The 12,586-nt window shown below is 33.7% G+C and overlaps 1 protein-coding gene across 7 annotated transcripts; it reads right to left on the bottom strand.

Annotated features, from left to right (window-relative positions):
* Window positions 1–250: 250 nt before the first annotated feature.
* Window positions 251–10,932, bottom strand: LOC107422217 (fanconi-associated nuclease 1 homolog). 7 transcript variants are annotated; one of them, XM_048477358.2, is made up of 15 exons: window positions 10,660–10,925; window positions 10,418–10,592; window positions 9,326–9,819; window positions 9,120–9,224; window positions 8,103–8,367; window positions 7,944–8,006; window positions 6,776–6,850; window positions 6,563–6,681; window positions 4,230–4,300; window positions 4,047–4,134; window positions 3,797–3,937; window positions 3,494–3,720; window positions 2,432–2,705; window positions 2,096–2,329; window positions 251–1,297 (listed from the first exon to the last, which is right to left on the bottom strand). In XM_048477358.2, exons 1-15 carry the CDS (start codon window positions 10,750–10,752, stop codon window positions 854–856), a joined length of 2,868 nt encoding a protein of 955 aa, XP_048333315.2. In that variant the 5' UTR covers window positions 10,753–10,925; the 3' UTR covers window positions 251–853. The 7 variants fall into 7 exon arrangements, with proteins under 7 accessions (XP_048333315.2, XP_048333318.2, XP_048333316.2 ...); XM_048477361.2 differs by having other exon boundaries at window positions 9,491–9,819; window positions 10,660–10,924; XM_048477363.2 differs by having other exon boundaries at window positions 1,159–1,297; window positions 2,096–2,333; window positions 10,660–10,932.
* Between the last annotated feature and the right edge of the window lie 1,654 nt (window positions 10,933–12,586).

Below are 12,586 nucleotides of genomic sequence, written 5' to 3'. Positions count from 1 at the left end.
AGAGGAAGCTACAAAGGCTGTGTATCTTTAGATCTGAACTTCCACAGAATTGTATTCTCACAGGGTTGTAAAGACAGACTATAAATATGTGGTCCTAAGTAATTTTTGAACCTATTCCACCGAAAGACCCATTTTTTATTTACCAAAAAAATTCACAAAGAAAATAGCCTTGTTTTCATTAATCCTTCTGCTTAGTTGAACCCATAATAAAAACAATTTAAAGAATTCACAAGTATCCCAACACAACCCGGAAGACAAAATAACTTTCATCTATTTAAGAAATTTACAAGCATAAGCCCCACTAGGAATTAATCCGTATGTCCAATATTAAGTACAAGAGTTAATTCAATACAAATTCACAAACCCCAAAATGTAAACAAGAATTAAAACTATATAATCCCCAACAATTGATCCATTAAAGCCCAAGATTCCCACATTAAGCTCCCAGAAAAACAAGAACACCAACACAATGCTATCCAAGAAGAATCAAACCCTTGGATTCCTAAATACAACAATCTTCCTCCTATGCTATCCTAAGAAAAAATTTCTTTTGCATCCAACTGTTTTATGAAACCTTAATTCTCTCCCTGCAGTTGTTCCGCAGCCTGCAGCTGAACCTTGTCTCTAACATGAACTCCTTTTACCATACTCGCATGTACTTCTTTTACCATACTTGCATTCTTCTCAGCTAAATGGACAATTTTACCTTCCAGTTGCATCAAAGAATCATTGACAAAGAATTTGCAAAGCATACTTCTCAGAAAGTCAATGAATTTCTACAGAAAGCTCCTGTGCTCAAGTCTTTCATGTTGCATGTATGTTTCATTTCATATGCCTGGGCAGCATATCTTCATCAAGGTGTTGGTTCAGGGCTCACTTTACATACCTCTGTATTGAACCCACAATCCATTAGAAGCAGTAGCCATGCTCTTTGCTGTTCGGAAAGTCGATCCCTGGGGCCTTTAACTTCAACAAGCTTGGCTTCAGCTCGGTATTCATCATGGAATCGCCATAGCAACAAATCTGGCATTCCACTTGACCAGCTCCGGTAATCTTGTGCAAGATGTCGGCAGAATAAGGCCAAACATGGTCCACCAATGCATCCAACAGCAGCTCGGAGGTCAGAGAGGGTAACCCTGTCCCAGTTTACTCCTCTACAAGCTGTTCCCTGATGTGATTGCCATGATGTGATGAGAATCTCCTCAGCCATTCCATCATGAATTTTCTTAAGGTGAGATTCTATTTGGTCCTTTCGGACCAGATAAAAGCTATCAGTCTCCAAGTCCAAAGGAGCAGTCTGTAAAAAGATATTTTTTCATTACATTGTTGTTTTCTTGAACCCTATGAATTAAAAAATATATATATAAATAAGAATAACCAATCCCATCCTTCTTAGCTTTTTCATGTGCTTCCTCTCAGTCCTCTCTCTCTCTCTCTCTCTCTCACAAACCAAAAAGGGGGAAAAAAGGAGATGAAAATCAGCAATTTTCCAGGATCACTACAACGTAAGGACGGACACCAAGACCATAGGCATTGCATTGACTATTAAGAATAATGTTGCATATTATTTACAAATCACATTGTGTTGGTTAATAATATATTAGTGACTTAGTTTAAGGTGGGGAGGAGAACTTCTATAATTTTAAGGTTTTCTGATGAAGCATGTGAAAAGCGTTATATGATGGGACAAATTTGACAAACTACAAATAGAGAGTTTGTGAATGGTTTTGTTTGATTAGAAGCTAACTAAAATATTGAAACCCAGTTTTGCTTGAGAACTACAAAGTTGAAACAAAAATGCTAAAGGATTATAAAGTTGGCATGATAATATAGAATAGAATTGAACTGAAAATATATAATACACTTGAATTGCTTCAGTTACAAAGGATTTGAATCCAACATATTAACCAGATTTATCAGTTTCTAGAACCCATTCCAACATATGCATTCCCAACATTTGCCAGTTATCATGAACCAGAAAGTGGAAAAAGAAATGCATTACCACATTTTGTTTTCATTTTACCTGGGTATATTTATATATGTGTATCAAAATTTTAATAGAAGAGAGCATAAAATCACAAATAATTTAAAATACCTGAAACCTGGTACGGAAGACGTTTGGCACATCACAAAACATTACATCCCACATAAGAAGCCCAAAAATAGTCAGCCAAATGCCAGACTCTGTATGCACACCCTTCCATCCACCTCCTTCCCCAGCATAATACTGTAGTGCAAGCTCCTCCACCCCACATTGTTCCCCATCTTCTCCATAGAATCTGCTCTTTGTACCTGTCTCTGAATTCAAAGGTCTCCCGAGAACATGAACCTAACTTGTTTGCCAAAATAAGAAGTCAAAGATAGAAAGACAGAAAAGTTTTGACATTTTGTTAGATGAGGTGAACAACATGAAGAAGCTTAAAGCAATTACCTCATTAATCTTCCTCTTGACAGACTTTGCAAAATCAGGAATTTTCCAGCGCCTTGGTGGTTTACCTAATCGAAGGACCCGCCTCTGCAATGCCATTCTTGAACCAGCACGTACCCAGGGGTCCAGTAATCCATTTTCAGCAACAGAAAGGCTCTCATCATGACAGCCTATATGCTCCAAGTCAACTGACAACCTCAGCATCCAATATCCTCTTCTACCATTACAAGTGAAACACTCTAGCAGCTGCTTCAATAAATATATTGCATCATTATACCTGAATTGAATATATAATATTGTCAACCTTATACAGCACAAACAAATGTGTAGAATAAATCAGAATTACCTATGCATGCTTATAAGCTTTAGAGATTCTGAAGAGCTCCAAATTTAGTTTTATAATCGCCATTTCATGGAAATTGGAAAATAGGATAATTTTTTTTATTTTTTTTAATGAAAAAGAGTACAACTTTTAAGCAAATCTTATATCCGCTAAGAGAAGACTAAATAGCCAGTCCAACTCAAGGCAATTACTCCATGCTTTGAAAGTTCTCAATGAAGCAAACTTAGACGTATAATTTTTCCTTTTCTCTCAAGGATTGTAAACCTCACAGCTCGAACCGAGGATCCCTTGATCAAAAGGGAGTGGGTTAACCATGAGGACGTTCTATTATAATTAAGTGCTTTGCAGATGCAAAAGCAATGGAGATGCAGCAGCTGAGAAACCAAAGAACATATAAGAAAAGGAGAAACAGTTTCCTAATCAAGGGAAACATTTCTGAACGTATTTTTCTAAAAAATGCCCAAAAAGTAGATATGAAAGTAAAACATTATGGTTGAGCAACAGATAAACAAATAGATAAGGGGATGTGAGGTTTTTATAGTTTAAACGTGTATCTGCAACTCACTAAACTAAATTTAACTGAACCATGTACACAGTTTCACCATTTGAAACATGAGTGCATTTCCCAAGTTATTGACAGTAACAGCCAAGAATACATGATAAGAGAAACATACTAACTTATGCATACATGTAAGAGGGACATGTGATTTCACAACCCATACCTACGTTCACGCTCGAAAAAGGAAATTCCTAACAAAATGACTTTTGAGTAGACCCACGATGCAGAAAAAGAAAAATGAAATGAAACCACTGATTTGGAGATTGACGATTCAGTTATTTTCATAGGTGTGCTGGATATATGGGACTGAGCTATCTTTATGCATCTCAACACCAATTCATTGTTGTTTTCATCAAGGGATTCATCAATCATTTGAGCCACTTCAATGGCCTGCAATATATGAACAATGTATATATGGTAAAGGTAACAAAGATTAATAACAAATTCTAAATAAACAAAGAAACACCTCTTCATAAGCAAGCAGGTCATCACAACCCAAGAAAATCTGTTCTGTAATTATGCAATTGTAAGTTGGGTACTTGACTATGCCCAAATCAACTAACAAAAATGCTGACAGATCCTGCTCTCCATTTAGAAAGAAAAGCCTCTGCATGAACCAGTAATTCACACAGAAAAATTTAGGTATTAAGTGTAACCAAATATCTGCTAAATTTCCTGTATGTATTGAATAAAACAGAAACACTAAACAACGTAACCTCAGCACGCCAGAAAAGGGCTTCAGCTTTTGAAGATATGGAAATACAACCACATGTTTTATCCAAAATCATACCAGGTAGTCGAGAGCTGCATATTGCATAACAAGAACATAAAAGGAAAACTTATCATTGCTAACATCCAAAAAAAACTTTAAATTTCTATTACAGAAAATAATTACATACCAGAATCCATCTTTGTATATAGAAAGTAGAGACGCAATAAGATCCTGCTTTCTCGTGCCAAAACTGCAATTCTGAAGCCAAAACAGAAGCTATGTTTAAGAAAAGACTCATCAGATAACCAAGCAAGAAAAGCATAGGCCACATTTCATCAGATAACCAAGCAATTGTAGCTGAGATTCCATCTGTAAAACTGTATAAGTTATCTTATTGCCACAAGAAAGTTAAAAAATTGTCCCATAATTTTATTTCTCACCAGTTGGTAGTAATGCAATGTCTTCCTAATCTAGGTTAAATTGAAGCAGACATGTAACTAGAAGGCTAGTACACCATATCTCTGCCCTGACAGGAACTAAGCCAGTATAGTCCACGCAGGGCATTAAAAAGTAAGAAGCAGAAAAGAAAATACCCAAAAGCATCCATGCATGTAGAATACCAAAAACATGAGAACAATTAAATTGGATTAGGCTGTCAAAATCATAAACGCTACTAAAGTGGATTCAGTTACTATACTGTTAGGTTGCACTACCATCTGCTGCGCCAGCATTTCAATAGTTTTCTGTTTGTAAAATTTGAAACATCTGCTATTAAGATGATAAAGAAATCTAAATCAACAGATTCTAGTGACCTCATTAAAGAGATAAATTATGGAGCTGAAAGGCAAGTGCAAATATTTATAGGATTTATGAATTTTGAACTCTTCAGCTGAAATGAGTCGCTTTTGTAGATTAGGTCTCCTTTTAGCAAAACAAATGAACTTATGATCTCTAAATGTGTTGAATCTATGGATGGATGAAATGGTTTTGGAATAAAAGAAGAAAAAAGAAAGAACCTTATACCATTGCTTAATTCTCTCAGGTCTCCTTGGCTATTAAATAACCCTTAATATAGGGTTTCCTCATTCATTCCCACTGTCTGAATTATTTATAATATGCTGCCAAGTAAAATACCAGAACAAATATGCGCAGAACCAAACAATGCCAAGATTGCCTCTCAAGGGGAAAAAATTAAAAATAAAAAAAGAAGCTTAATACACCAATGTTGCATCATAATCAAATAGACATTGCAGGTACTTTTACATTCACATTTACACTGACAAAACAAAATTTATACTGCCACCAGAACTTAATGTTTGACCCGTATCTGTCCACACAGTAGATCTCTTAATGTGTAGTCATCGAAAGCCAATTTTATCACTTTAGGAGCATAAACCAGGGATGCAACCAAATTTAGAAAGATCCACCCAAAAATGCTCCATCCATCATAGGTTCATATGTGACATGTATAAAATGCTTAAAACATGGATTTGTGCCTTTGGTTTCAGCAATTCTAGAAAATTGTAAATGAAGTAAACAAAATTTCCACTCTACAATCAACTAACTATTATTATCAATTTTTGTACATTTTAAAGATAAATTAGAATAAGGCATCTATTATCACCGCAAGGATGATTATAAGAATGAGCAATAAATAGTACAAACCAAGATCATACAACCAAGCCTGACGTAAAAGGTTTGCACAACTAGCTATAACCCCAGACATAGTTCCAGAATTTGTGTACAACTGACTGATGGTCATGATGCTGCCGATCTACCCAACACTAAGAAATTTCATTAGTACTTAAATTATTTGAAAATAAATAATCACTTAAAGACTATTAAGCAAGAAAACACATTTGTGCAGGGAAAGATGTGAAATATATAATTACAGAGATAAAATCTAGAACATTAACAATGGATCAGGACAATCCATGTTGCTGCAGCCTCTACATAACCACCATGCTAAATAAATTTCTCATAAAAAGTACTGAATCTTATTAAAAAGGTAACCTGTAACCTAAACTGCACACAAAATTATTTACTGTAACCTAAACTGTTCACAAAATTATTTAAAGTACAACAAATAACTCAAGAATGTGCATTAAGAGCCTCCTTGGCAGTACTTTTCATACTGTTTAAAGAATTTCTTACATTAAAAAGGTGCTTGTGCATTGTGTTTAGGCTGGCTGCACAAAAAAGGTGCTTTATACAAAAGTACTTGTAGTGGTCTTCAGAGAATCACCAATTTCATAATCCTTGTAAAATCACTGCTAACAAAAATCGTTTTCATGAAAAAGTTCAACTTGCGAGAGCACTGCCAAAGGGACTCTTAAAATAATAGATGTTTTTTAAGCACTATGTTGATCATTAATCTTGCTCGTTTTACAATAAGCATCAAATGCATTGGTTCAAGCATAATAACATTCTAAAATTTGTAAATCTGTGGTGCTTCAGTACAAGCATTATTGAAGAGAGAATTAAACTAAAAATTACCAAAGTATATCAGAAGATGCTAACCTTCTTAAGTGTGCACATAATTTCACGTAGTTCAGCTACAGTCAGCAAATTCACAATCCTACTCAAATCATCATCATGTGGCTTGGTTTTAACTTCAAAGGAACATGTGTAACCCTTTTCTGCAGCACAAAAAGACAAATAAGCATCCCATCAAAAAACCTGAAAATTTGAAATGAAATGTTACAATTTAAGCATGTACTACTGTTACAACACCAGAGAGCTCTTCCACTGCCTTTTGAGGATCCAATATTTCTGGGTAGGAAATACTTGACATCCGAAACCATGGCCCTGTAAAGAGTAATACCATGTAAGTAGTTAAGGGAAGATTAATATTTTATGACTTTATGGATCAAACTTGAAGACATTTGCGCCACCCACAACTTTCTGTGATACAAGTCCGAAAGGTGTTATTGTCTTGTTTAAGTATCATAAGTACAAAATAAAAAAATAAAAAATAAAAAACTTAAAAGAATTACAACTGTTTTGCCCATAGCTACCCTAAATTATTTTATGGAAAGGCATAATTTTGAAAGAAACAAATAATAATATGCATATCGAACCAGGAAGAGTAATAGCAAGTTTGATTGCAGGAAAGAGAAGAACAGCCATGTATAAAGCAGGATGCATCAAGAGAGCACACCAAACAGCCAGAAACCTCATGAATCACATTGCTTACAATTCCCATGACTAATGCAGAGACATGTAATACATATAATTTTTTCTAGCATTAGGACCAACTCCACACCATTACAAGTCTAAAATGATATACTGCAGGAAAAGGGAAAAATCCTTCTAAGTAGGTAAAATATTGAGATAATGGCTGGAGGCCACAGCCAAGCAACTAGGGGCAAAGCATTACCTGTAATTGTTGATCCTGCATTAGGTTTTACGTGCAGGTATATTCATAATTATTATACAGATGAGCATTAACAATGCCTTCTATTTTGAGGCGAGAAGATGCACTCAACAAGATGAGGCAATATGGAGCCAAGCATTGGCTCAAAGTAGAAGCATTGTCCATTACTCCTGTTATGATATTTAAAGCATTCAGTAGGATGTGCAGGATATCCACTGTTGTATATCACATCTACAAGCGGTGGCCGCTGGTGATACCACCAATAGCCACGTTTTGACATACAACTAAAGTAGGAAAGTAGCTTGAATTAAACTGTATTCATAGGATCTACACATTAGTGTCTTATAAGGCACACAACTTATTATAAGAGAGCAACACATAATATATTAATGTCTACCAACAAGTTACGGGAGGAATATTGTTACAACAATGGAAACAGAAATTAACAAAAAATACACACACAAAGCCCAAACAACTAAATAAATAAACACAACAAGAACATAGTTTGCCGGTGAATCAACCTACCTTTACGTGTATAAAGACGAATAAAAAGCCTCTGACTATCATCTGACAAAGAATTGAATGATTCTGCCAGTGGACAACACATAACAAAGTCATAAGCTGTCAAAAACATATAAAACGAAATACTGATATACCAAATGCTTTTAGTGTCAGAACTGATACCCATAAAATCTTTTTCATCGTCTGCAAAAAGGTGAGAATTATTTCTTAAAACTTCTTGTACAAAGACACAGAAGTTCTGCTGATATTTTGTTGTACTAGTTGAACTTTTCTTTGCGGATTCAATTACTTGCAGAGCATTATTCCATAAATATCTGAAAAAATTAATGCTATTGTTTTCTTTATTGCCATTTAGTACAATTTTACGACAGCTAACTTGAATCGGAACAATATCAAATGAACACTCTGGAACAGAAGTAACCTGTCCCTGTAAAATCCAATAAAAGCCATGATTACTAACAGTCATTTCAAGTTAATTCAATCTGAACACTAATAAACTATCAATATAAAATGAGGATGTTTATGCATGCCATTTTAAAAGCTATAATTACAAAAAGCTACATATATGGTAATTGCACTATATATGCAGATCATAAAAGGTACATAAACCAGAGATATAGATCAAGATGATCCATTTATTTTCAAAACCCTTATGGAGTACAAGTAAACTATAAGCATCTCAAAAACAATATGTAGCATTTAATTAAGATTAAAAAATTATCTTCCTGCAAGATCAATAAAATACCTATTTTGGATGTCTACCCAGAGAATAAACATCTCAAATAGTTATATCACTCCTTGATCCATTTAAATAATATGTTTAGCTTGTAATTTATTGTTAATACTGTCAACCATCTTGCTACAAGGAAATTTTACAGGACAACGCGGTGCAACAAATAATCATTGTATATTAAACTGTAAGGATTACAAGACCTATCAAAGAAAATGTAGGATAACAGATAAAAGTCCAATAAAAGAAAAGCTTTAAATTATTTACAGTCTTACAGATGGTCTCTTCTCCCTTAACTACTTTCATATAACTGAAATATAGATCCTAGTTATGTTTCTGAAATGTACATCTTGAAATGAAATGCAACGATTAAGCAACTAAGCATAAGGTTAAGCAAGCAAATTATTTTATGCACAACTAAGTACTTCCCAGCTTGAAAAATATATTACCTCAAATCTTAGGCAGCACTTGTCAATTAAAGGAGATAAATATCGAGCTAACTCACGAGGAAGAAAACCAAGCACTTTAGAATATCCAGTATCTGAAGAAATAACCTATTTAACAGGAGGATGCAATACCTGAATAAGAATTAAAGCAAATAATATATATACACATCATATATCACACATTCAAACAAAGCAAAACTGAAAAGCACCTCAATAGCATTGGGATCCTTAGCATTATGAGGATCTCTTACAAGAATAATATTTTCCCCAGGATTTAGCTCTTTCTCATTACTAAACCTACGACCTACAATAAAAGTTTCAAGAATCGTGCCAGAAATGTCATCCATAGACATGGCAAAATCACATTCAGGCACCTCATTCTTTAACAATAATGAAGGGGCATCAACATTGATGTCAGTCCTGTCAGAATTGACTGTGTTTTTAGATCGACCATCTATGTCAGTTTCCGTCACAGACTTTGAGTTCAACACTGACCCACACAAATTGCTTCCATTTACTTCAACTGAAGCACCACAATCACTCAATCGATGAATGGAATCCTGTACAATATTATCAAATAAACTATTTCCTAACGGCTCCAAGACAGGTGTATGAATTTGAACTTTTGACTTTTGGGAGAACTTCATTTCAAGAAGTGTGCGTTGGGTCAATTTCCGCTTGGTTCCTCTCAGTAGGCACACATCTGAACAACAATAAGAACCATAAGCATCCACTTATGTTGTTATAATCAGAAATTAGATACTAAAAAAGATCAATGTTTCAATCTTGACATATCTTGACAACTTGATTCTCATTACCGAAAGCCAAGTCATATAATTTTAACAGTGTTTTTGCCCCTTGGTGCAAAAAGTCCCAAATTTTGAAAATTTTATCTAGTGAACGAAATTTCGAATTAAATCAGACAACTAATAGTGACACCAAATTGCATAGCTGACTCCAAAATAACTGGATTAGAGCAGAGTTGTAGTCGTACAGAAATTTATCACCATATAAGTCTACCAAATACCGAAAGTGGTTCATCTTAGCTACGCCACTTTAAGAGAAATACAATAAACCATCATTTTTAATATAGTTCAGATAACAACATATTGGGAGCCAACAGTGACAAGAACCACGAAATTTGATGATTCGATTATCAGATACTGAGTGGGGGAAAAGAACAAACATGTAAATGTCATTCCCCTAAAAAAACAAAAAAAAAAAATATATATATATATATATATATATAATTTCATAGACTCAATAACTTAAATTGGAAACTAAATTCAAAGAAATGGTACCTATATGAGAGTTAATGGCGGTATTATTCCCACTCACTTTGTTGCCACAAACTGGGCAGCTCACTTCCACACTATCTTCTTCTCCTTCATGTTCCCCTCCTCCACCTTCCAAAGACTCCATCTTTCCATTATTACCCACTTCCCCATCTCCATCACCACGAAAATTCAACGAGCTCTGCAAATAAAAATCCAACCTTTTTAAAAGGGGCCAAAAAAAAAAAAAAAAAAAAAAGTGGGTCTACCTGGAAAGGAGCGGAGAGGAAAGCTTGACGATGGGGAAGGAAACGACGGCGTTTTCCGACCAGCCGGATTAGGCTTTCCCTCCCTCTCAGCATCGTCTTCTTCTCAGCTCTCCGTCTCCGTCAATCTTCTCCGACTCCCAAAACTCCCAAAATGATAAAAAAAACCGTCGCTTTGCTTAGCGACTTTGGCTCACTTTTTTGGGCCTTTTATAGTGAAAATGAATAAAATTAAAAATATTTTTGCATAAAAATAAATTGAAAAAATTGGCGGTGGGAGACCCCGTCCCGCCAAATTGACGAATTCTTCTTCTTTCTTAAATATATATAATAAAAAAAAAAAGGACCAAATGTCAAAAATGGGCCCCCAACAACCCTGTTGGATACGGTTCGAATCCGAAAATGATCAGGTGAATCATCAAAACCCGAAAAGGCCCACAAGGCCAGATGACCTTCCCTTCCTTTTTCTTTTCCCCTTCTTTTTTTTTTTTTTTTTGGTTGGTTATAAGAATTAGAATATCTTTATACTTTCTATATTTTTCCAATTTTTTTGCTGGTTAGAATTCATGAAATTAAAAGCAATGTGTTAAAAGAAAATGGTGTAAATACACACATTTACATAAATTTAAATACGGTAAATATAAAGTTTTTTGTTTTTTGGTTAGAATTTGGCAAAATAAACTACCTAGTTTTTAATAAATATAGATTTTTTTTTTCCATAATGCATTATTGGCATATATATATATCATATGATATATATGTGTTTAGAGTATAATAATTTTTTTGGACAAAATTGATGATAAATGAAATGAAGCAACTTGTATGTTGTCTTTCATTCTTTTTGTTTGTTTTCTTTTTTAAAAAATCAAAAGAAAAAATCTTTGATTTAAATTAAACCCATACTGTCTTATATAGCCAATTTACTTGAATGTTACATGGCTAAGTTGGTCAAATTTTAACACCCCCCCCCCCCCCAAAAAAAAAAAAAAAGGAAAAAAAACAAAAATTGATACAATGTGATAATTTGAAATAAGTCATAATACAGGGAGACATTTCGGCAATTAAAATTCTAGAGAAAAACTGAAATATTGAAGAAATACTTTAATTTTCTAATTTACCTGTACAAATAGCAAATAATGTATAGAAAGTATACATATTTCATGACAGTAAGTGTACTACATATTTCAAATTACTATGTCTAAGTTCATCACCTAATGACAGATAATGTATAGAAAAGTATACTATTTCATGACAGTAATTTTCTAATTTCTTTTGCATTTTGATATAAATATGTTGTTTTCTATGACAGTAAGTGTACTACATATTTCAAACCTGATAAAAATTATATTAAAAAATAGTTTAAGGACGAAAATTGTTATAATAAATGTACTATTGCATATCTCAAAATTGCTAGAAATTAGTTTAAGAACTACAGTGCATTAGAATATGGAGTTTAGGAACGAAAATGCCAAGAAAAAAAAAAAAAATTCAAGGACTAAACAAAAAATATGGGTATAGTTCAGGGACTAACAATGTCAATTACCCTATTTAATAAAATATATTATTTCTTTTGCTTGTAATTTCTAGTGTGGAATAATATTATCTGTCTACCACATGACATATCATATGACTAGGATCTTTATGTAAAATACTGATTTCTTTAATCATATTTTATCTTTTTTTGACATGCAAATAAAAATATATTTTTTCTTTGTAGCCACTTTTATCAGATATACCATTTATATAATCTTTTAATATAAAAGATAGTCATACACTCTCCTCCATATACTACTTTACAAGTTCATCTAAGAATAAGAATTTGAAATGGTTGCATATTAATTTGCCAAAATTCATTCTCTTGCTTCTTTAGTTCCATATCTAAAATCCTTGACATCCGATAGTATTTCCTTTCAAGATAAACAAAGATTTT

The sequence above is a fragment of the Ziziphus jujuba genome, chromosome 3 (genome assembly GCF_031755915.1).
Source record: "Ziziphus jujuba cultivar Dongzao chromosome 3, ASM3175591v1".
NCBI classification, from domain to species: Eukaryota; Viridiplantae; Streptophyta; class Magnoliopsida; order Rosales; family Rhamnaceae; genus Ziziphus; species Ziziphus jujuba.
Note: the sequence above shows the minus strand (reverse complement) of the source record. Positions and strands in the feature narration are given on the sequence as shown.

Excerpts from the sequence above, each read along its gene's own strand:
- LOC107422217 (XM_048477358.2), bottom strand. The coding sequence starts at position 10,752 with ATGCTGAGAGGGAGGGAAAGCCTAATCCGGCTGGTCGGAAAACGCCGT. Across the intron at positions 3,938-4,046 it reads CCCTTTTCTGGCGTGCTGAG|AGGCTTTTCTTTCTAAATGG; the intron begins GTTACGTTGTTT and ends TGGTTCATGCAG. Across the intron at positions 2,330-2,431 it reads TCAAGAGGAAGATTAATGAG|GTTCATGTTCTCGGGAGACC; the intron begins GTAATTGCTTTA and ends CAAACAAGTTAG.